The following is a 25,162-nucleotide window of genomic DNA, read 5'->3' as shown; positions in this document are numbered from 1 at the left end:
GAGTGGTTGGTAGTAGGAAGAGCATCTAGCCATAGAAATCATGCTAGAACAAACCTGGTGTGGGCTCTAGCCTTCTCAAATCCACTCAAATTGTCCAACCCATGCCAGCACGGAAAACGGACATTAAATGATGATGATAATGGATATAACAACCAATTTTTCCTTCAGCCAACTTCCTAAATGATTGCAAGTTTATAATCAAATTATACATTCTAATCTAAACAAATTTTGGATTTGGTAACAATAATAACTCTTGGCTCAATTCCTTAAAAGAAATACATTTTCTTAAATCTTAAAGTTGTAATTTTTGTAAATATTCATTTATAAAAAAACAATCCTTTCACTGCAGAAATCAGATATATCCACTCAAAATTGCAGAAAGCAGTTTTATATACCAGTCTATATTTCGTTACAGAGTGTTATGTTTGAATTTTTTTTTTCTTGTTGAGACATGTCAAGTTTAGTGAGGCAACATGTCCTGCAAAGGATACCAATTCTGTATTTTCGTAGATATTTAACATCATTACTGGAATCACCATGGAATTTAATTTTGCATTTAAAGGATTAGAAAAAGAAAAGTAATAAGACATTTTCCAAGAAATTCTGAATGAAAATTTTATTATACAGGCTATATACAACTTACGATGTAGCTTAATAAGCTGACAATGATGTTTTTTTTTCTTAGGTACAAAAGGAATAAACAGCCGAGTAAAGAGTGTTATGTATGTTTCACTTTTGACAAAACGAGAACGAAACACATTGTACAGAAGAATCTAAGCAAATAACTAAAAAAAAATAAATCTAATAACACCAGTTTAATTTTTTAAATCAAAATTTAAATAAAACTGTCATGTGATTGAAGTGTCTAAATATTAAGTTATTTGTTGAAGGATATCAGATAAGACCCATTTACACGAGGAAAAAAGACATTTTCTTTTTTAAATGATATTGATCATATAGAGATTTGGTTGTTAGAAAAAATATTTAATAAAATATATTCCAAATAATTGAGATATTTAAAAAAATATACTGAATTAAGGACTTTGTTTTAAATTTGAGGAAAGGGATTTATGAATAACATTTAAAGAACACATACATGACATGTCTAACAAAGATAATTTTTGCCTGACATTATTATTCCAATGAGAGAGCTACTGAAATAATTTCAAAGAACTAAACAGAGATAGTGCTACAAGATATATAAAACACAGCATTAAAAGCTTCAGTCTGGGCCTTTCTTTGATAACCTTTGTTTAAAATAAATAGAAACACATTATCCATCTTAGAACATAGAAACATGAAAACATGGTATCAAATTTTTCAAATAATACATACTGCCTCAACACCATTTACATAATTCCTGGAAGTTTTATTTCATTGATTTGAACCTGTGAAATATCGTATTATAGAGATGTTTCATCTACCCCTTTCATGACAGTATAAAACTCATCTACCTTAATGTGGCACAACTGATTTTCTTTTAGAAGTTAATTTAAATATGAATGTTCCAAGCCTATGGTAGAGCTATTGTTGTAGCACTCCTGCTTAATGTTAGCAGCATACTCCAGTGAAAAACCAATGAAAGTTATTCACTAGATTAAGGTAACAATTGATTCATGTAACAACTGAAAAATTGCCATTCTACATAGAAAGGTGTAGTATAATTCCAATAGGAAAAGCCCCAAGAGAGATGGTAAATATTTAAAAGGTATGATTGAATATCAATTTTTAAATACTGTTTCTCTCACAAGCTCGAAATTAATATCCAAATTCCTTAACAAGTAACCAATTTAAAGAAGAAAAACTTTTAATTCATTAAATAGTTTGTTGTAGCATTCTAAAAAAGACAAAAAAAGGTGTTATGCTTCCAGCAAAAATAATCCCAATCTATATTTCATCCTCAGTTGGAGACTTTAGCACATATATTTCCCCAATCTCCTTGGGAAAGTATGAACATAACTTCTAGCTGTTTCTGACACCCACTCCCTAACAAATAGAGAAACCTTTGGAAGGAACATTTCTTCATCCTCGAGAAAAATAAATAAGATACAGCTTAAATATGTTATTGCAATTATAATTATAAATCCATAATTTCTTTTTAATTTCAGACTTTTTAAAGAATTTGATATTTTAATTAATAAAAGAAAAACACAAAAATATTTTTGAATTTATGATCATTATTGTAATAGTAAATGTAATATTCTACTTATAATTATCTTTCATTCCATAAATGAGGATTTACTCTCATCATAGTATACCCCCAAATCAATTAGTAATTTCCATTTCAGTACTCCTCCACTTTCTGCTTGGTGAGTTGGGGCAAAAGACAGTATATGACCCACAACTCTACAGCTGTGGAATAGATTACCTTATTCACTTAGCTTTTGTAACTCTCCCTGTTTACATAATAAACTTGCTCACGTTCCACAGAATAAACCCTTTAAAAACCATTTTGTTAAACATTCAATTCACTAAATTACAAACATCTCTATTTCTGCTGCAATGAAGCTAAATAAAGACTTGTGGCATTTTGCATGTAAATTTTCAACTGAAGAGGGTTGTAATGGAGAGATTATTAGGATGAGGCAATACAATTTACTGCAAGAGCTGATGTATCTAAAAATAGGTTGTGGCATACCAAATTTATTGAGACTAAAGAGCCCTTATTATCAGGCTTTGTATCACTATTGTTTTTTAATTTAAAGAAGTAAAAAAAAAAGGCTCAGTTTTAAGACATGAATGATTAAGCCATGAAGTCAACAGTATTTCCTTATTGGGCCTCAGTACAATGTTTGATATTCATTGCAGCAAATCATAATTATTATTGGCTCATCAAGGGGAAATGGGACAAAATAAAAAAAAAAGGATTAACAGGCTGTAAACTAGATATAATAGCATTTTGAAAGGGAAACATAAAATCCTTCAAATTTAAAATTAGTAAGATTGTGGGAAATAACATGGAATTACACAGCAGAAATGCCCTACAACAATTATTTCTAGTTATCAGTTACAAGACAAATTCTCTTTACCAAAACTTAATATGGATCAATAACCAAAGGTCCATGGGGGAAAATCCAGCTAGCATTGAGGTAGAAGCATAGACCCAAGACCAAAGTTTTAAGAATGGCAATTAAAAATAGTATGGAATAATTCTACAAATATGATAAAGCATCATAGCTTATTTAAGGTGAAGCGCTGACAAGTAAAATGGAACCCGTTTTTAGTTTGTTTTTGCAACATAGCATTTTCTAAATAAGCAGATGACTTTAAAAAGTAACTGATAATTTTAAGCTGTCGTAATTATCCTTTCAGGTATTTACAGCTATCCATTCCAATTAAATGAAGTTAACAAAGCTCAGGCAAGAGGATCTCTACCTCTATAAATATGGCACTTGAATCTTAGCAGTTGAAATAGGATTGTTTTATAGAATTAAGAAAACTGAGAATAGAATACAAAATTATTTCATATTCTTAATATTGTCATAACACTAGTGCAGACCACTATATGTACAACCTTACAAGATATACAACACATTGCTATAAGTGAAGTACTGCAACAATAATAGATTTCTGTAAAGACAACTAAAACAAATAAAAGAAGTTTACAAAGTAAACATTCCTTCATTCTTTGGAAAAATAATACCATCTTAATTACATCCTTTTAAAAATCAAACAAAGGAAACTGAAGATTCCCTACCAGTCTTATAATGGTCACTTTGCTCTGCCAGAAAAGTCAAATATGTATGTGTAAAACGATATAGTATCTATAGGGATTTATTAAATATTTCAAATAAATAACATAATTACAATAGGTATATGAGAAGACTCCTAAATATGAATTATTCTATACAATATATACATATATCACAAATAAACATCTGGAAGCATTCGGGAAAATGAGGAAAGAGTGCAGAGCCTAATGGTAACAGAGTATTATTCCAAAAGCTTTGTAACTACATTGGTGACTAAGATAGTTGTAAGAAAACAATATGATATTTATAAGTTTTTGATGATTATCCAAACTATTAGATTGTCTTTAACAGTCACTAGACTATTTTTCCGTCATTTTCTCTTCGGGGGCAACCTACACACGCTATTATTTACATATAGTTCTTACATACTTTCCCAACTTAGAGGTAACCCTAAGCACATTTTCCTTTGTGTAGAACTTGACCAAAGCAAATTCTTAACAATTTTCATATATATATATCACATTAGCATAAACATCATCTGATTTTCAAAAGGTTCAACAGTAGCTGGCAGGGATGAAGGAAGTAAATCAAAATCTTTGAGTTTTCATGATACAAGTACTTGAGAACACACATATTTCACCATTTAGCTGATCTCAGAAATGATGTCAATTTAAGGATTCATAGGGTTATCAATAAACCAACTCAAAGTGAATACAAAAACAAAAAATGTCCATCAGACGAGAGGTTATTTTATACTACAATAGAAAGTTTATTTTTTTTTTACTTTTTCTTTCATAATTAAATAAATAATTAAATAAACAATATTGAATGTGTGTAATATACTGTCTGTATTAGTGTAGGGATTTTTTCCAAGTATGTATCTGGGTGTGTACACATCTGTGAGTGTCTGCATGAAATGTTTTAAAAAACTGCAGTATTTTCAGTAAGTTCACAAGATGTCAACAAAGCTAATTAGAGTTGTTATTATCATAACCCTTATCAAAAGTATACAAATTTATCCAAAAGAGAATAGCTGTATAAATTTGAGATGTAGTTCAGTCAGGTTGGAGGAGTGAAGTCATTTGCTTTAGAAAATACCACATATAACATTAGTGCCAAGATGAAGTGAAGCGGAAGGCACAATGCTGTGGGAAAGCAGTTGTCTTCAGAAAGCTGAAATTGTATCAGACTCCTTTATATCAGTTCTAAGTTGGAGGAAAAAAGAAAACCAAGACAATAGTTCTCTAGTTTCCATTATTGCCCCAATCAAACCCACCTGGACGGTCCTCTGGGAATGGCTGGTAATTTGGATCTTCAACAGTTGTGTCCATCAAATATTTACTATAAAGAGATGAAAATTAAGAAACAAAATGTAACAAAGGAAAAGATTATTAAGGAAATATCATTATTTCTGGAATTAATTTTCTTTATATCAAATTATATCATTAATTACAAAAGTTATTTTTATAATTTATTTTTCTCATTGCTTCTTCAGCATTATGATTTTTTTAGAATAGTATTTATTGTTGCGTATTCTATAACACTTCTTTTATGATTTTTGCATTTTGTTTAAAGCTTTGATCGAAGATTCATTTCCATGAGTATGGCCATCTAACTTATTGTGTCTGGAAGAAAAATGTTTGTAAAGCAATAAAAGGAAAAAACATAAGTGAGTTTTTTAAATGGCTTTATCGATTCAAAATGCCACACCATTTAATTGCTGTATTAGAAGGATGAATTGTTACAATAATTATATTGTCTCCTTCATATATACCAATCCTTGAACTTAAAGGATTCATATGATTGAGAGACTTATCTCTTCACAAATCAACCACATGTAATATTCCAATCATTCATCAAATTCACATCTCTACCCTTTTACAGAGCTAACAATTGTCAATTCTTTGAACTTTTGATATAATAATTAACTGATAAAGAATGCAATTTGAAATGTGTAAATTCAAATAAATTTTTAAACTGTGGACTTTATATACCAGTTATATTTCTATCAATCTAAGCAAATAATGAATGGGAGTATTAATTATTGAAACAACTTTTTAAAAAATCTGGACTACTCATGGGGAGAAAAGTGGAAGTAAATATAACTTGACAATAACAACATATGTAGAAGTTCTGAATTGAGAGCAGATAGTTAATAATTTGTGAGTTAAGGACAACAAAGAAGGAATGAATGATTAAGAAAAAAGTTGATATTGATAAAAGTTGGGGTATATAATGAAAATTTTGCACACAAGGGCAGAATAGATAGAAAGCTATTCCAAATCAAATCTAAGTGGAAAGATTAGAATTTATTAGTTGAATGCAATACTTACAGAAATCGAGGAGTTCGCAATATTTTGAAGCCACCCATTTGTAGAGGGAATACATCTTCAAGGTAAAAATAAAGGTGGCCAACCAAAATTCCTGATAGTAAAAACAAAAATCATTTGCATAATATCTCCAAAATAATATAACTGACAATCATAGATTAATTGTAACATTCTCAAAGATTCCTTTGACAAAATCCATTTCTCAACCTCCAAAAGGTTAAAATCAAAACAAAATTTTTTTTCTTTAAATCTTAAAAGCAATTTGAAATATTGATCAAAGTATATATTTTTTTTCTCTTTTACATCTAATTTCTACCATTATGAGAAATCAAAGGTATATTTAATTTTGAAATTTAAAGTGAAGATGGAGGCTACTTTTGTGCTTTCATGCAATAGGTCTTTCAAGATCCTCTGATCTGACATATAGCAGTGTTTTATTCTGGGTTCTGCTCACAGCTTTTTTTACATATTTCCTCACAAACCTCAGGGATGTTATCTGCATTAAATGATAACTGGATACCTTTACTATCATAATCATTTGCAGTACTAAGTATTTTTCTGAACCTTGCCATCTTTAGTGCATGAAGGGTAGTCTAAGTAGGATACTGTTTATGTTCTAGTAGTGCAGTATATTTTACCTTGATGACAGCAGTAAGCTTTCTTCAAACTAGACATGTATATTGACTTATTTCTTCTCAAAGCCTTCATAGCAATGATATAGATAGCTCCACTGAAAGAGTCCCATTTCCTTCCTTCCAGTGGTGCATAAAGAGAACATTTTACAGTGACTTGATGAACTCTGCTGCTTATGTGGGGTCTTAGATTTTATTGGCATCAATGCAATGCTTGCTTGGAAGCTTGGCCTAAAGTAACTTCTTTGGTTGAAGCAAACAATAGTGATTTGTATCACAGCATTGAGTCATGAGTACATTTCTCAGGTGATGACATCTTGTTAGTGGCAATGTTTGGAATGTGGGATATCCTTAAGAGACTTTGTGTTGAGTTTTAGTCTAGAAATAGGCATCAGTAAGCAAACAAAACTCAAACAGTTGTTACCTGTTACAACTTGTGTTTCCAATCTCATACTTCCCCTAGGAGCTTTGTCAGGAGTTGTAGCCAGCATCCATTTTAGCACTGAAGTTGCTAAGTAACAGTAACTGTTTCTAACTTGAGACCCCTTGTATTATCTTGAGAGCTGGTCATAAAACTGATCCTTTGAGTTATGTGTAGTTGAAAGACTAATCAGATGTCTAAAATCAAATGAGAAAATCTACTTTCACTAAGCTCAGTCATTTTCAACTGTGGTCTTATTTAAACCATTTCCCAGTCTGAAGAAAGCATACTCTCTCTCATGAGAAGTTTTCATTTATGTGAGACATGTATCATAGAACATTGAAATATTCACTTGTAGTCTCAACAGTTAATCACTGCTGCATTTCATATGTGGCTGATCTGAAAGCTATTTGAAATTCTAATGATCACAACCCATCCATTCTCGCATTGTCATCTGAGTACTAGCTTCTTTTTTGTCTTTTTGTTGTGCCTTGCACAGCATTTATAGTCTGCAGTTTGGGCTACTTGTATTTCTTGGCTCCTTGCACCCACTGGAGCAAGTGGACTGTGATGGAAAAGCACCTAATTGACCGAGGACTGTCCAGCTTAAGGTAGGTAGGTAGATGTCCAGTAAGACACAATAGCTTCTCTCTCCACCAAAAGAAGATCATGGTGTTATGTTCAATGCTAATTGAGTGCAGGTTTATAGCCAGCAGATTTCTACCTTCCATGTTCTGCTGTGAAGGTGTGTGGCTTAGTGGTTAGGGTACTTGGCCCACAATTGTATGGTCATCAGTTTGATTCCCACCAGCATGTTGTGTCCTTGAGCAAGACACTTTATTTCACATTGTTCCAGCCCACTCAGCTGGCAAAAATGAGTAGTGCCTATATTTCAAAGGGCCAACCTTGTCACATTCTGTGTGACACTGAATCTCCTTGAGAACTATATTAAGTGTTCGCGTGTCTGTGGATTGCTCAACCACTTGCACGTTTTAATTTCATGAGTAGGCTGTCCCACTAAACAGATCAACTGGAACACTTGCTGTCATAACCGATGGTGTGCCAGGTATGTTGTGCTGAGGTAACACTTGAATGTTGTCTCTCTGGTGCAAGCCTAATCAAAGTTGAATGGAAGACCAACAGCAATTCACCCCTCTCCAGACCACTGATATTGTCTGAAAGAAGGGCAAATGCTGGTACAACTTGGCACTAATAATGTTGGCCCAAAAGTTGCCAGAAAAAAGTTGAGAACAACATTGAAAATTCATAGCTGTGGTCCTTAGAGACCATGGCTCTGCATATTTCATAAGGATTTACCCCAGTGGATTGGCTGCAAGTCAGTGATGGTCTGAAACCAAAGTTTGCCCTCTCTTAAATGAACTGCCTTCCCAGGATGACATGTTCCAACCACCTGAGGTATTGATTTTATACTCATAATGTTGATTTTACTTACCCATAAGATCTACAGCAACAGAGTTACCTAACAGGAGAGAAAATGTCAGGAGTACCCATGGTAAATAAGGAGCCTGAAAATTTAGAAGACCAAAGAAATTCATTCTGACATAGGGATTTCGTCGACTCCAGATATACACCAGCATTATAGTGAAGGCATTTCCCAAGAAGGCGATATTTCCAATCAGTATTGTGTTGATCTTACAGAGATATTAAGGAAAAAAAGATTCTAAAATATGAACAGGACAACTATACCAGACTTATTATCAGTTACTTCACAGTTTAGTGTTACCTAGTCTATGCTAGTTTTCTCAAAGGGATTTCTTATGCTCAGAATGATATCCAACATAATACTAAAAAGAGTGTTGAACTGCACTTTTCATCTCATAATAAAACCTAACTACATCATTAGAAAAAAATATTATCTCTATGAATTATTCTACAACATAACTAATTTGTGGCCTAACCAAAATCCAGCTACCTTATATAGTAGAGTTTTAAGTGATAACAATTACTTCACCAATTCCTTTCCTTCTTTTATTCACCTTCTCATATGTATGATCAATGGGGACTGATGAAAAATAACAATTGCATCCAGTTATCACATAGTATCCTATGTACAAACTCTTCTTTAAAGGTACAAGGAATTTGAAGTAGAAAATCATGAGGTTGAACTTTTGCTCCTGATATAATTGTATACGAGTATGAGCTGGTGATGTGTTATAAATGAGTAGCCAGAATTGTACATTTGGTTTCTTTCAGTAAGCTATGACAATTCTGTCATCAAAGACCATCTTTACTTCAGAATGTAGCTTCAAAAGTTGTCAAGAATTACAACAATAATTTGGTGAGCTTAAAACGTCCTCACTGAATCTGATGCTCTCAAAAACGATGTTGCTGCTACCTCTTAGTAATTTCAGGTTCTTTGAAAGTGTCAGACCACCTCAACCTACAGAAAAGATTCCTCACAGCAACCAACAGAGCAAATACAATGTGAAGCCCTCTCTCACAAACTTTGTTTTAATAGTGTATTTGAAGATATCTTTTTGTTCCCCAGTATTTTTGAATTAAATCTAAAATAACCTGATTTTAAAAGATTTACAGTGACATCACATACACAATACCTTATATAGAAACAAAATAATTGAAGGCATGACTGCAGATCTTCACCGAAAAGCAAATGTTCAAATTGTATCAACAATTCAAATATTAGAGCTATTTGAATGTTATTGATTTTATTGAGATTATGGGCCTACGTGCTCCAAGGGCTCACAAGCCTCTTATTGCCCACTCAGGCTAGAGTTGTAATTTTGTTCTGTACCTTCAATGTTATAGTAAAAAGTAAACTTTTAAATCAATTTGAAACAAATATTAAAATTAGTCAAATTTGGCACCCTACTGTAGTCCCCTGAGTAACCAAATAAAAAAAATATATATATATATAATAGTATGTAATGTAAATAGATAACATTAGCTAATTAAAAATAATCAGCAAGCTGACAGTGGATGAAGAACAAAGGTTTTTGAGAAGTGATATGCTGTCTACAAATCCATCAAACCCATACCAGCAAGAAAAAACACATTAAAAGAATGATAATGATAGAAGTATATAAATTCATTTAGTAAAGGATACAATCATTATAAATCCTCCAAAAAGAAACATAAAAAAGAAGTCAGATGTACGTCCCCGAAATGACCCTTCTTCCAGCATACGGCAGTAACGATAGGCGAAAATTATGTTGAAAATAAAATTGAAGCCAATAGGTCCAAAATACATAAAATTGGTAAGAAGCCGCCATATCTGGAGACAGAAAATATTTAAAAATATTTAGAAATTTGCATATATCAGAAAATATATGTTGGATTTATGAAATGAGCATCAGTTTTTAATTTAGCATCAGTAAAATATAAAACAAATTTAAAGAATGAGTAAAACAATATAAATTTCAACTGATCAAAATCTCTATAGCATCAACAAACTTATAGCTGGATACAGCCTAAATTTCTTTTATCTTTTTTATATTAAGCTAAGGGAAGTTAACTGGAAAGAGGAATAATAATATTACTAAACAATTCTGGAAGCACCATTTGTATTTTTTTTTTGTTTATTTAGCACATTAATCGGTCAGATTCAGAGCTTTAGTGAAAAGGAAGACTGGTAAACTCTGTAGAGTTTATCAATATTTAATAAATATAACTTCTGTATATGAAAGTCTAATCAAAAAGTATCGAGACTGCTGCTATGGTAACAGCTAAAATATGCAGAGTGGAACTGCTTATCACAGATTGACCTTGAACTCTGTCACACATGCACATTAATTTATAATGTTCTCACACTCACTTCTGTTGTTTATAGCAACGCTTCAAAGTAAAGTGTGTAGAGTATGGCCACCTCACCACACCAAAGAGATTCCATCAGTGACCACGGCAGAGAAAATATGTGTATGTGGAAAGAGATGCAGCTTGAAGGTTAATACAGCCAAGAATCTCACTGAAAATCAAATCCCACTTGAAAGGAACAAGATTTCAAGACATTGAAAATGTCAAGGGGGAAGTTGCTCACTATCCCAAAAAAAGGAGCTCGAGGAATGCTTCCATCAATGAAAACGATGATGGATAGTGTCACTTCAGAAGGGGATTACTTTGAAGGAGATCAAATGTTGAACTGATGTGTGTTGTAGTTGTCTTTTTATAGCACAAGTCCCAATACTTTTTGATCAGACCTTGTATATGCAAAGAATACTGAGGAAATAAATTAGCAATGACAGATATGGTATTCTTGTTTCTATTCACTTTGATAGTTTTCTAGTCAACACTATAGGCATATCATGTAACTAGATTTTATAGAAGTTACTTTTTTTATGAATATATTGATTAGTGAATTTTATTTTATTTCAAATTTGAAAAAAAAAAACCTTAAAAGAAAGATCTATTGTAGTATTATTTCATCTTGGCAGAGTTATTTTGGTTACTTAATGAAGAATAAATTCACACACACGTATATGCATGAGAGAGAGAGAGAAATAACGCATGACACCTCAGGCAAGTGTCCTCCTCTAAAATAGTCATGGACTGACTGAAGCTTTGTGAATGGAATTTGGTAGATGGAAAGTGAATGAAGAGGTGTGTGTATCAACTATCACCTGTTTTCAAGCATATTAAAATTTCCTCATGACCAGACATGTATGACAGTGTCTCTCATTTATAACAATCTCATATCAAAATGAAGAGGCACAGACACATGAAGAATATACAGACATGAATATAAGAACAAACTAGAGTTGCAGGAACTAGCGCTGAATAAACTATGTGCATGTATACGAACACTTTTATGTACACTCAAATGCAGGAAAACCTTTAGTTACTGAAATGCTTTTGGGAGAAAAATCTCCTCATTGACAATATGTTGTTGAAAAACATTGGTCATAGGATGCATGCATTTCTACAGTGTTGTAGTATTGTCAGCTACAAACACCAAAACTGTTCTTCACAGCCTTGTGTATATACATATATACACACACATGCAGTCTTAATCTCATTTGAGATTATTCAGTTATTAAGGTTTGAAAAAAACATGCTCATAGTAATATGATAGACACAAATAATATACTTACTTGGTACTTTTTGAAAATCAAATCTGGATTAAAGTATAATTGTAGTGGTGTTATTATATCTAATTTCTGAAAATGAAACCACATTGATATTATTAAAATCAAATATATTGTTACATTCAACATTATTATAGCAAATTTTTAGAGAAGTTTAACACAAAAATGAAATGCTTATAATTCTATACCTAGTTAAATTGCAACACAGTTATTTAGAAATCATTAATAGAGCTTCTAAAATAAAGTAACCAAGATATGGGTATTTGATCTTAATTTAATTCAGTTTAATTATTACTCTTATAAAAATGTAGCAAAAAGCGTTTCTACCTAATCACTTAATTTGTTCAACCTGTCAAATTTTTTGCAGTCTTAAAGAGTAAAAGCCACATTTTAAATCATTTTCCTCTCACAGCTTAGTCTAAAAAGTAAAGGCTCATTAGATTGGAGGATAGAGACAAATGGGTTGGGTTAATAAGTTTTAATGTTTAGGTTAAGTCCAATAGTTAACAGATAATAAGCATAGTGATAGTGTCACAGAAAGATGCAGTAGTTGAGGGGAGTGGGAAAAATACCTAGCAATGAGACCTTAGGTACACTCAAATAATGAGGACTACTGAGAATGATCCTTTTCCAGTGGAGTAGCTGTAGAACACCTCCATAAGGCTGAAAATGAAAAGAACCCAAAATGTATAGAGAAACTGTCTAAAATGTGTCTAATTGGCTGTCTAAAAGCAGTGCACTTAGAATCTCTGTATTATAGAATGTGAAGATGAGAATTTATGGAAGCTGATTTTACAGTTAGATTCTATTTGATTAGAAGTGGTTGTCAAAGAGACCAGAGAAAGTAGATTGAGTAGTGTACTTCGTCTGTCTATGGGCAAAAAGAAAAGAAATATATAACAAGTTTTGAACATCTGAAATCATCAGGGGAAAAAGCTCAACAAAACTGACATAAGCTACCAAGCCTGGAGTACTTTGTTATCTAAAGAATTTTTTGCTTTTGTAAAAATGTTTCTATTTAAGTAAATCTAAATGAAATTTGGTTTTACATTGGAATATTAATTGATAGGTAAACAAGTTTTTAAAAAGCAAACTATCAAAAACTCTTAAGAGCTTCAGGTTATATATACACCATATATGTAAAGTTGTATGGCTAATTAGACCAAAAGATACTACAACAAAAATATATATCATACAACCAATGTTAAGCCTTGCTTACTGAAGTTCTCATGAAAAACTTTTATTATAAATGCGCTTAAAACATCTTACTGGTACCCAAAACATTGAATGCAACAGTGAAAAGCCTAATTTTGTATTTCATATCTGTATAGTGTTCTGTGAAGAATACAAAACTGTTAGGATGAATAAACTCCTCCTTGAATATGCATGTATAGCAAGATATGTGGTTGGATAGTCAGTAATAGGTGGTTGAGAAAACAAAGACAACTTGATAAATCGAAGTGCCTTTTAAATGAATGTGGTGTTGCAAAGAGATCACACATTTTTATTGAAGAGCATAAGTAAAGCAATACTGGAGATTCATTATTAAAGAGGACTAGGGAACTGCTAGTATGAAAAAACCCACCTTCCAAATATACGAGGTGCATTCCAGAAGTTTTGAGAGTCTTTTTTTTTTTTGGAAAGGCAGTTATAACTGTCCTAGATTATTGTAATTTTAGTAAATGTCTTAAAACATCTGGCATGCACCTTGTATATATATATATATATATATATATATATATATATATATATATATATGATGAGATCTCCCATCAAAGTGTTCAGTTTTTGGCACAAATGATTTGTTTATAGTAATCAAATCAGACATGCTGTACAGTGGCTCACTCACTCCAATAAATCAACATTGCTTATACAAGTGCACAAGTATGCCGTACATCAGATGTTGAAAAATGATCACAAAGCAATGTAAAATGAAGAGTTTTGCTTAAGAATATAATGTACCACCCAGTCTGGGAATGAAACCAGGAATTAGCGATTGTGAGTTGTAATACCTTAACCACTAGGTCATGCACCTTCACTCCATATATATATATATGTACTATATAGTTCGGTCTTGTATGCTTCACTGTCCTGTTTTTGTTCCCAACTTTGACCCTCTATAAATCCAAAATTTTATTTTGTTACTTATAGGACCAACTGTGTTCGAAGACTCATATTGTCATTCAATGCTTGAAATGACAGCTAACAACTGATGAAGGTCGTTCTTTGTGTTACTTCTTTTGTTTTCCATTTGTTCCTCTCATTGTTTGCGTATTGAACTCATTTGTTTTCGTATTTCATTTTGTTTACTGTTGGTGATGTCCTGTACCCTTATATGCATGTGTGTGTGTGTATATATATATATGTATATATGTGTGTGTGAGGGAGGCGCAATGGCCCTGTGGTTAGGGCAGCAGACTCGCGGTCATAGGATCGCAGTTTCGATTCCCAGACCGGGCGTTGTGAGTGTTTATTGAGCGAAAACACCTAAAGCTCCGGCAGGGGATGGTGGCGAACCCTGCTGTTCTCTTTCACCACAACTTTCTCTCACTCTAACTTCCTGTTTCTGTTGTACCTGTATTTCAAAGGGCCAGCCTTGTCACACTGTGTCACGCTGAATATCCCCGAGAACTACATTAAGGGTACACGTGTCTGTGGAGTGCTCAGCCACTTGCACGTTAATTTCTGTTGATCGGATCAACTGGAACCCTCGACGTCGTAAGCGACGGAGTGCCAACATGTGTATGTGTGTATGTGTGCATGTATGTATAGGTAAGCTCCAAGGATCAAAGTGTAGGAACAGAGCTGGATTAACCATTATGCAAAATAAGGACTTGCTTAAGGCATCAAAGGAAGGAGGCACCATGGAAATGACAAATGGTTTATGGCACAAACTAAATCACTTTAAACTTGCTAAAATAATATTCAAAGTGGTTTAAATGATTGGAAATGTAATTTCAAAGTGTTCATGGTGTCACGGTGAAAATCTGATCACTCTGACCAGGTCACAGAGGGGAAGACTATCCACCATCACCTCAGCAGTGAAGAAAAGCATCACAGAGTGCTGGAGTGGCTGGACCGTACCCACTCAAAACCCTGAGAACAACCATCAAGTGAAATAAGTGACTACACATGCAATAGGCTCCAGTGTAAGAACCACATAGTAAAGTTTAACAAACAACTATACACGCAGGTTCAAGGTGCAGCCATTTGTGTCGGTGTAGCTGGAGATGTGGCCAGCTTCTTCATGACCTGGTGGGACAGAAAACTTAAGCAATCTTTAGCAGAACAGTCCACAACTCTTCTACTCTACAGTAGGTATGTAAATGACATTAATATCATAGTTAAGACCAACTCTAGTAATGGTAATGTAGAAACTGAGATGAACATAATGGAGAGCATCCAGCAAGTAGCTAACTCCATCCACCAAAGTATCAAGGTAACCATAGATTACCCCACTAGGCACCCCAACAAATAGACTCCCCATCCTTGATACTGAACTTTGGTTAGAGACTGTGAACAACAGAGTGCAGCTCCTCCACTCCTATTACATGAAACTTCCAAATATGTTGTTCACAAGAACTCAAGCTTTGCCACACAACATGAAAATTAACATACTGATAGCAGACTTAGTTAAGATAATGAACAACGTGTCCCCACTATGCAAACCCTATGAAATGACAAAATATGTACAGAACTTCATGCACCGTATGCAATTCTCTGCATATGATCAGAATGATAGGGTTCGAGTATACAGGGGTGCTAGAAAGAAATTAGATAACATTATATGTAATGATACCAGTGGTATCTGCCCTAGATATAGAAACAAAGACTGGAATAGGATACAAAGAACTTGTGACAAAGCAAACAGGGTGAACACGTGGTATAAAACCGACAAATATCAAGGAATGATGTTTGAAGAGGCCATAACCCATGGAGAACTAGCTCGTAGATTTAGGAAAGCTCTGAAGGAGACCAACCTCAACATTAAGATTGTTGAAAAGCCAGGGAACTCCATCAGATCACAACTATGTAGGACGTACCCCTTTGAGAATACCATATGCACCAATGATAATTGCATGGGATGTAGGATTAGCCCTGGCATTAACTGTAAAACTAGAAATGTAGTCTACAGCATAAGATGCATAGAAGGTGCTTGTAAAGACATGAACATGACATACATAGAGGAGACATCTAGGAGCATTGTGGAACTGAATGAACATTTGAGACAATATGAAGACAAAAAACAGTCCTCCATACTCTACCAACATGCCAAGGACCAATATGGAAGCAACCTCGGTCAACTTGACATCCACATCTTATCCAAGCACCCAAAGGACCCAAAACTCAAATACAGGAGTATGTCCTCATAAATGAAATTTCCCCAATACTAAATAGGAAATATACATAGTAGATATCATACCTCTATACCCACAGTTTATACAGGTAGAGTAGAATAGTTACTGTGCTGTTATGTAGATAGATGTATGTATGTGTGTGTGTGTGTATGTATATATGTATATGCACATGTATGTAAGCATATGGATAGGAAAGTAAACAGATAAACATACAGACGGATAGGTACATAGGTTATATGAATAGACAAGCATACATACACACATACACAAAGAAAGACTGAAACACATGACCATATATACACACACACACTTTACTTCACACAAAGACACATATAAATACAGTTTGGACATATATTTTTCCAACTGGTTGGGGGATTTCATTTCATCCCATGACTCAGCTACGTTATCCATAGCATTCATTATGTTCAACTTCTTCCAGCTGCTTTTATACATTACATATATGTTCTTTACAGATAAAATACTTTGAAGATAGCTATCACACCTTGATCCATTAGCCAGAGCAAAGAAGTTGTATTCTAATCTCATATCTGGAAGCTCATGATGCATTATCTAAAACGAGCAATATGTTGTTGGAAAAATGACTGGCACATAATATTTCAGCAGGATGCAAAATGTTTGTAAACCACCCTTTAAATAGCCTCTTCATCCATGCCTTCTTATTTAAACCCCAAATCAGAGGCACATTAAACCTTATGTAACCCTTGAAAGCAATGCAAGAGTAGGGGGGGGCTTTAATTTCATTTCACCAGCAGCATTTCCTCTAAGAAGTGTCAGATGATCTGGGGAGTTTTAAATCCTGGTGTTGATTCTTCTTTCTTGAGAAATAAAAGTTCCAGTGAGCATGAGCTTCAAGAAAAGGGGTTTGATCAAGATTATATACTTGCTCTGATGTGTAACCCCCACTAGGAATTATTTTTTTCAACTGCTCAAAATAATTAGCGGCAGCTTTTGTATCAGCACTGGCAGCTTCATTAGTCAATTTTAAGTTATGCAAATTCAAGTGCTTCTTAAACCTTTCAAACCAGCTTTTACTAGCCAGAAAAGAAGTTTCATTAGAAGTTTTACCATCCTATTTCTGAAAATCATCATACAAACTTTTGGATTTTTTAAATTACCATTGTGCTTATTGGCATATGTTAAATCTGATACTTGATCCATACACTAGAGGACCAACCCATTTTAAGCATCATATTAGATCATAAGGTCTGAACATTAATAGAGTAACTTCTTGAATATTTGACTTAATTTTCTCTCTATTGTCATGAATTCTTTCCACTATTACAAGATTTCACATTTGGCAATGTGGCTGATTTTTTTTCTCCTGCATCAAAATTTTTAAAACATCAAATTTAATATCTAGTGTAATCCTTTGCTCGGACATTTAGAACTGTAGGAAAATCCAATCAACAATTAGCCACAACTAATATGTAGTAAAAAAAAAAACCTATGTAGTTATGGATATTGTTATCCTCACTGATACTATTATCACTGTTGTAGTGTCAGTGGTGGTGTTTGTATTGGTTTTCATGTTGGCGATGGTGGTGGCCCTAGTCATATTGTTCTTACCTGTTGAGGCAAGTGAAATCAAAATCGAACTAAATTCGACGACTGGCACCCGTGCCAACGTCGTCTCCTTCATTGGACACGAAACTCAGCTTGTAAAGACTTATTGGGGCAAGCGAAAGCGGGATGGCACCTGTGCCCAGCGTCGCCTTTCTGGCACTTGTGCCCACAGCATGTGTAAGGACTTTCAAGCGAGATCGTTGCCAGTGCCCCTGGACTGGCTCTTGTGCAGGTGGCACATAAAATACACCATTTTGAACGTGGCCGTTGCCAGTACCGCCTGACTGGCCTTCGTGCGGGTGACATGTAAAAGCACCCACTACACTCTCAGAGTGGTTGGCGTTAGGAAGGGCATCCAGCTGTAGAAACTCTGCCAAATCAGATTGGAGCCTGGTATAGCCTTCAGGCTCCACCAGTCCTCAGTCAAATCGTCCAACCCATGCTCGCATGGAAAGCGGATGTTAAACGAGGATGATGATGATGATGAATGGTATTGTTGTTGTTTCAAGTCAATCCTCATTGACCTAAGATCAGACATTTCATTCAACATTTAAAATACACAAAGGTACTGCATTTTTTTTTTAGATGGTGTTATCTTGTTTATACTATTGTTGCTGTTGTTGGTCATTTAATGAATTAGTGGGTTAGAAATGGTGATAGGTTGTATTGGTTTTGGTGGTGATACTGGTTATGTTGGTATTGATGATAAACAGTGGTAATGATGTCATTACAAGAAAATACAAAAACAAATATTCAATGTGAAAAATTCTGTCACACTCTGAGAGTGTTTATAATGATACATACACAAAACATTTTCACACACCCACATACAAGTGTGTGTGAGTTATATGTATGTATGTAGATATGCATGTATGTTTTGTGATAATAGTTTTTCAAATTACTAATAACTTTTAACTCAGCTAATAGACTAAGAAGCGATCTTTATGACTAAGAGAAAAGCATACTTTTTAAATTCTTATATACACACGTCTATATGAGTTAAAGGTTAAACAACCATCTAAAGGATAATAAATATCCTATATCCTACTGTATGTATACCTATGTATTTATATCCAAATGCTTACTGTTGTAAGGCAATAAGCATAACTGAATAATAGGTATGAGTGGAGGTAAACAAAAGTTTTCCCAGAGTTTATAAGGCAAAGAAGAAAATGGAGAAGATAATTAGTTGACAAACATCAGCTAAAACAAAATCAATTGAATCATCATCATCATCATCATCATCGTTTAACGTCCGCTTTCCATGCTAGCATGGGTTGGACGATTTGACTGAAGACTGGTGAAACCGGATAGCAACACCAGGCTCCAATCTAAATTTGGCAGAGTTTCTACAGCTGGATGCCCTTCCTAACGCCAACCACTCAGAGAGTGTAGTAGGTGCTTTTACGTGCCACCCGCACAAGCCAGTCCAGGGGCACTGGCAACGATCTCGCTCGAAAATCCTACGGGAGCCAGTCAGGCGGTACTGGCAGTGGCCACGCTCAAAATGGTGCATCTTATGTGCCACCCGCACAAGAGCCAGTCCAGGGGCACTGGCAACGATCTTACTTGGCTTGCCGGGTCTTCTCACACACAACACATTTCCAAAGGTCTCGATCAGTAGTTATCGCCTCAGTGAGGCCCAATGTACGAAGGTCTTGCCTCACCACCTCAGCCCAGGTCTTCCTGGGCCTACCTCTTCCACGGGTTCCCTCAACTGTTAGGGTGTGGCACTTTTTCAGGCAGCTATCCTCATCCATTCTCACCACATGTCCATACCAGCGCAATCATCTCTCTTGCATACCACAACTGATGCTTCTAATGTTCAGCTTTTCTCTCAAGATACTTACACTCTGACGGGTATTCACATTGACATTACACATCCAACGGAGCATACTGGCTTCATTCCTTGCGAGCTTACGTATGTCCTCAGCAGTTACAGCCCATGTTTCACTGCCATGTAGCATGGCTGTTCGTACACATGCGTCATACAGTCTGCCTTTTACTCTGAGTGAGAGTCCCTTTGTCGCCAGCAGGGGTAAGAGCTCTCTAAACTTTGCCCAGGCTATTCTTATTCTAGCAGCTACACTTTCAGCTCACCCACCCCCACTACTAACTTGGTCGCCCAGATAGTGGAAGCTATCGACTACCTCTAGTTTTTCACCCTGGAATGAGATAGAAGTTGTTTCCTGTTTGTTTACAGTTTTTATTGCACCTGAACATCTGCCACAAACAAAAACTAACTTGCTAGTTAACCTGCCTTTGATGTTGCTGCACCTCTTATGTGTCCATAGCTTGCACCGGGTACATCTTATAGAGTTACTACCTACTCCTTTTCTACATACTGAGCAGGGCCATCTACCTGAAGGGGTTTGTGTTTTATCTAGCTTCCTACTTATTAGGATTTTGGTTTTAGCTAGGTTGACTCTAAGGCCCTTCAATTCTAGACCTTGCTTCCACACCTGAAACTTCTCCTCTAGTTCTGATAGTGACTCCGCAATTAGGGCAAGGTCATCAGCATAGAGGAGCTCCCAGGGGTAAACCCGTCTTGAACTCCTCTGTGATTGCCTGGAGGACTATGATAAATAAGAGGGGGCTGAGGACGGAACCTTGGTGGACCCCTACCTCTACCCGGAATTCATTGCTGTACTCATTTCCAACCCTCACCTTACTGGCAGCATCTCTGTACATGGCTCACACAGCTCTCACTAACCATTCTTCTATCCCAAGTTTCCTCATTGACCACCAGATAAGGGATCGGGGGACCCTGTCAAAGGCTTTCTCCATGTCAACGAAAGCCAGGTACAGAGGTTTATCCTTGGTTAGGTATTTCTCCTGCAGCTGTCTTACTAGAAATAAGGCATCAGTAGTGCTTTTACCTGGCACAAACCCAAACTGCATCTCATCTAAATTGATTCGCTCCCTAATTAGTTGGGCTATGACCCTCTCTGTAACTTTCATAACCTGATCTAACAGCTTGATGCCTCTGTAATTATTTGTATCTAAAGCGTCACCTTTACCTTTGTAGCAGTTGACTATGATGCTGCTACACCAGTCATTGGGTATGACTCCTATTTATTAATTACAATCATATGGATAAAGAAATAAATAAACAGATAAATAAGAATAAATGAGTGAATAAAATTTTCCTCGGACAGCTGTTTCTACTTTGGGGATCCAGCATGCCATAGTTGACACATCATACCAATATTTCACAGAGATTGTACAAAGGTTGAACAAAAGTTGGACAATACTATAGTTGGACTATACTACCGAGGCCTGTCCTCGGTAGTATAGTGGTAAGTATCCCCGCCTGTCACGCGGGAGACCGGGGTTCAATTCCCCGCCGGGGAGGTCCAGTTTTTTTGTTTTTTTTTCATAGGCGCAGGAGTGGCTGTGTGGTAAGTAGCTTGCTTACCAACCACATGGTTCCGAGTTCAGTCCCACTGCGTGGCACCTTGGGCAAGTGTCTTCTGTTATAGCCTCGGGCCGACCAAAGCCTTGTGAGTGGATTTGGTAGATGGAAACTGAAAGAAGCCCGTCGTATATATATGTATATATATATGGGTGTGTGTGTGTTTGTGTGTCTATGTTTGTCCCCCAACATCGCTTGACAATCGATGCTGGTGTGTTTACGTCCCCGTAACTTAGCGGTTCGGCAAAAAGAGACCGATAGAATAAGTACTGGGCTTACAAAGAATAAGTCCTGGGGTCAAATTGCACGACTAAAGGCGGTGCTCCAGCATGGCCACAGTCAAATGACTGAAACAAGTAAAAGAGTAATAATTGAGCCCCAAGGCTTCATCAAAGAGTCCATAATGTTAAGAATCAAACATGAAAAAAGTAAAATAAAATAATATTATTATCTTGGGATTTACTTCTTTACCATATCTTACTATTTTTATTATTCTATTTTACTTTTTTCATGTTTGATTCTTAACATTATGGACTCTCTGATGAAGCCTTGGGGCTCAATTATTGTCCAACTTTTGTTCAACCTTTGAACAATCTCTATAATATTGGTATGATGTGTCAACTATGGCATGCTGGACCCCCAAAGTAGAAACAGTTGTCAGAGGAAAATTTTATTCACCCATTTATTCTTATTTTTATCTGTTTATTTCTTTCTTTATCCACCCGATTGCAATTAATAGATTCAATTGATTTTGTTTTAGCTGATGTTTGTCAACTAATTATCTTCTCCATTTTCTTCTTTGCCTTTATATATATATATATTCTTTTATTTGTTTCAGTCATCTGACTGCGGCCATGCTGGAGCACCACCTTTAGTTGAATAAATCGACCCCAGGACTAATTCTTTGTAAGCCTAGTACTTATCCTATTGGTCTATTTTGCTGAACCGCTAAGTTATAGGGACATAAACACACCCAACATCAGTTGTCAGGCAATGGTGGGGGAACAAACACATTCACACACACATATCTATATACACGATGGGCTTCTTCCAGTTTCCATCTACCAAATCCACTCACAAGGCTTTGGTTGGCCCGAAGCTATAGCAGAAGACACTTGCCCAAGGTGCCACGTAATGTGACTGAAGCAGGAACCATATGGTCAGTAAGTAAACTACTTACCACACAGGCACTCTTGCACCTATAGCTACTTACCACACACCCATTCCTTGCGCCTATATAGATATATAAAACTAATTAATGAATGAGAAAAGAACAGGAGTTACATAATCACCTTCATTAGCATATAGCTGTTTCTTCTCTAAGAAACAACACACTCTAAGCTGTATGCTTGTATAACGTCTTATAGTTTCCTCGGAGCTTTGAGGACAATGATTTTTAAAGCACAAACAATTGTAAGCTGACGGAAATGACCACATAATTCCTGTTCCTTTGTTATTCATTAATTGATGTTATGCTCTCTACTTTCCTGACGAAGCATAAGTTTATTGAGTTCTAACAACTGGCTATTAGTATAGATATGCCAAAGAGAAATTGTGTGTGTACATACAAACATAGCGAAAGAGAGAGGGGAGAGTAGACAGTACACTGTCGGAAAGAAAATAAGGATTCCATTTTAGTGTCCTTAAGTGCCCCTCACCTGCAGTAACTAAAAACTTTGCTAAATTTTGGGAAGTACCCAAAAGTGAACGAAACTTTTGGTGTACGTTATATTGAATCCTCTCTTATATATCGCATTTTATTAGTTATGTTAGAAATGTTCCTAGTTGAACTACTTGCTGTTATGTTGTGAATTACTTGCCTCACAACAATGTTGATCAGAAATGTTGACTTAATTGCATTTATAATGATTTCTAAATGAAATAATAGACGAGAGGTGCTTAATATTCGTCTGTATTTTCCTGTAGTATATTTGTTTTTGCCCTAAGTAATCATACACTTTTGTTGTGACAACCTGAACAAAAGAAAATATATTCTATATGTTCCTCTGTATTGTGACGGTATTCGTTGATGTTTAAACCTAATGAGTAGAATATAATTAAAGGCATTTCATCTAGGACTATAAACTTCGTTTATTATTTTTTCAAGACGTAGTGTGTGGTAATGGGAAAATCCGACTGATGTTTCTAGTATGTCAAGCGACTATGTAGAGGATTTCTCGTTGACTCATTACAGTATTCGATTATTGTAAAAGCGGAACTCTAAGTAGGTACAGAGAGCAGAAGTACTATTAGATATATGAAATACATAGAGGAGTTATTTGATCTTTATAATACAATTGTAATAATATATAACTCACAGCAAATCTGTTTTCTTCATGATAGCTCGTGATTTGAAAATTTGCGTCACATGTAACGTTGTGCATTCAATTGGATCTTACAGAACCTGACTTGTACACGACCTAAAAGTTATTTAATGAAATTCCTAGGTTGATATCGTAGGTTCGTGTGATTTTGGAACCAACACGATGTCAGGTACACCAAGATAAACACGCAGAACAGAAATGTAATTTTGGTTAACTTCTATTTCTAAGAACCTGAACTGTTTTAACCCCACAAACTGATAGTCCCTCATAATCGCTCTTATTTTGTTTTGAAAGAAAAACTTTAAATCAAGTTTGTTGATGACGTAGTGAGCTATAATAAAATAATTATATCAATTAGAATTATATTTGTTATTACTGGATTTACCTAATCACTGTTAAGATATATCTTCAAAACAATTAAAATCTAAGGTACTGTAATTAAGTGCTTTCTTATAAAGGAATGAAACAAGAATTTTCCAAGACGGGAAGTAGGAAATTACGATCTTTGTTTTATGTATCTAAACGATCATTGAATTTTATTTCAATGTGCAAACTCCGAGTTTCCAGATGAAAAGGTAATAACAGATCAACAATTGTGTGTTATTATATAGATACAACACTCACATACACAAACATATCTCATCTAACACATCGCACATAAGCATATTAAAAGGTGAGCTTTGAGTTTAACCCTTCGCTCACACTATTATCGAACAAACTGAAGGATTGATTTGATTAATTCAAGAATAAATTGTAATCCCAAGAGTCCAGAAATTGTCAATAGCAAATAATAACTACACGGCGTTCCCCTCCCCCTGCTTTTCCAGCTGACGAAAGTATGTGGGATTATATATACCTATAGAAAGAACTAGATACATATAGATACATACTTATATATAACCATCTGGATGGATATTTTAAAAACAAAACAAGTGATTAACACACTGAATTACTTAAAAAGCACATAATTATAAGATTTGGCTAAAACATAAACATATGAATAAAGGTAACAACACACTTTCAATAAATTGCTATTCTACAACTTAAAAAAACAAGTAAATTAGGAAAACGAGTAAACCCCGGATGAAAAATACTCACAACAGCTATTGTAGTGAGGACACATGCAGTAGTATAAGCCCTAGTTATAGGGGGCATCTGCATGTATTCTTGCTGAAAAGTTTGCGCTGCCATTGCTGAGTGCCACGTGTTAATGCGCATGCGTGCCTCCAACGCCTGGCAAGTTCTCATTGCCAGATCGGCCGTTTCTGAGATGCTCGATTTTTCTATTTCCAATTGTTTCTCAAATAAAGAAACTCTACTTTACTCTTTCAGTGTGTGTTGATTTG

The 25,162-nt window shown here is 35.0% G+C and overlaps 1 protein-coding gene across 1 annotated transcript; it reads right to left on the bottom strand.

Annotated features, from left to right (window-relative positions):
- Window positions 1-589: 589 nt before the first annotated feature.
- On the bottom strand, window positions 590-25,111 carry LOC106875017 (derlin-2). The gene is made up of 6 exons (XM_014922968.3): window positions 24,915-25,111; window positions 12,142-12,207; window positions 10,161-10,328; window positions 8,529-8,727; window positions 6,026-6,116; window positions 590-5,033 (listed from the first exon to the last, which is right to left on the bottom strand). The coding sequence occupies exons 1-6, from the start codon at window positions 25,062-25,064 to the stop codon at window positions 4,937-4,939; spliced, it is 771 nt and encodes a 256-aa protein (XP_014778454.2). The 5' UTR covers window positions 25,065-25,111; the 3' UTR covers window positions 590-4,936.
- Window positions 25,112-25,162: the final 51 nt, after the last annotated feature.

The sequence above is a fragment of the Octopus bimaculoides genome, chromosome 1, assembly GCF_046866305.1.
Source record: "Octopus bimaculoides isolate indiv1 chromosome 1, ASM4686630v1, whole genome shotgun sequence".
In the NCBI taxonomy this organism is placed as follows: domain Eukaryota; kingdom Metazoa; phylum Mollusca; class Cephalopoda; order Octopoda; family Octopodidae; genus Octopus; species Octopus bimaculoides.
The sequence above is the reverse complement of the archived record's forward strand: the minus strand, read 5'-3'. Positions and strand labels throughout refer to the sequence as shown.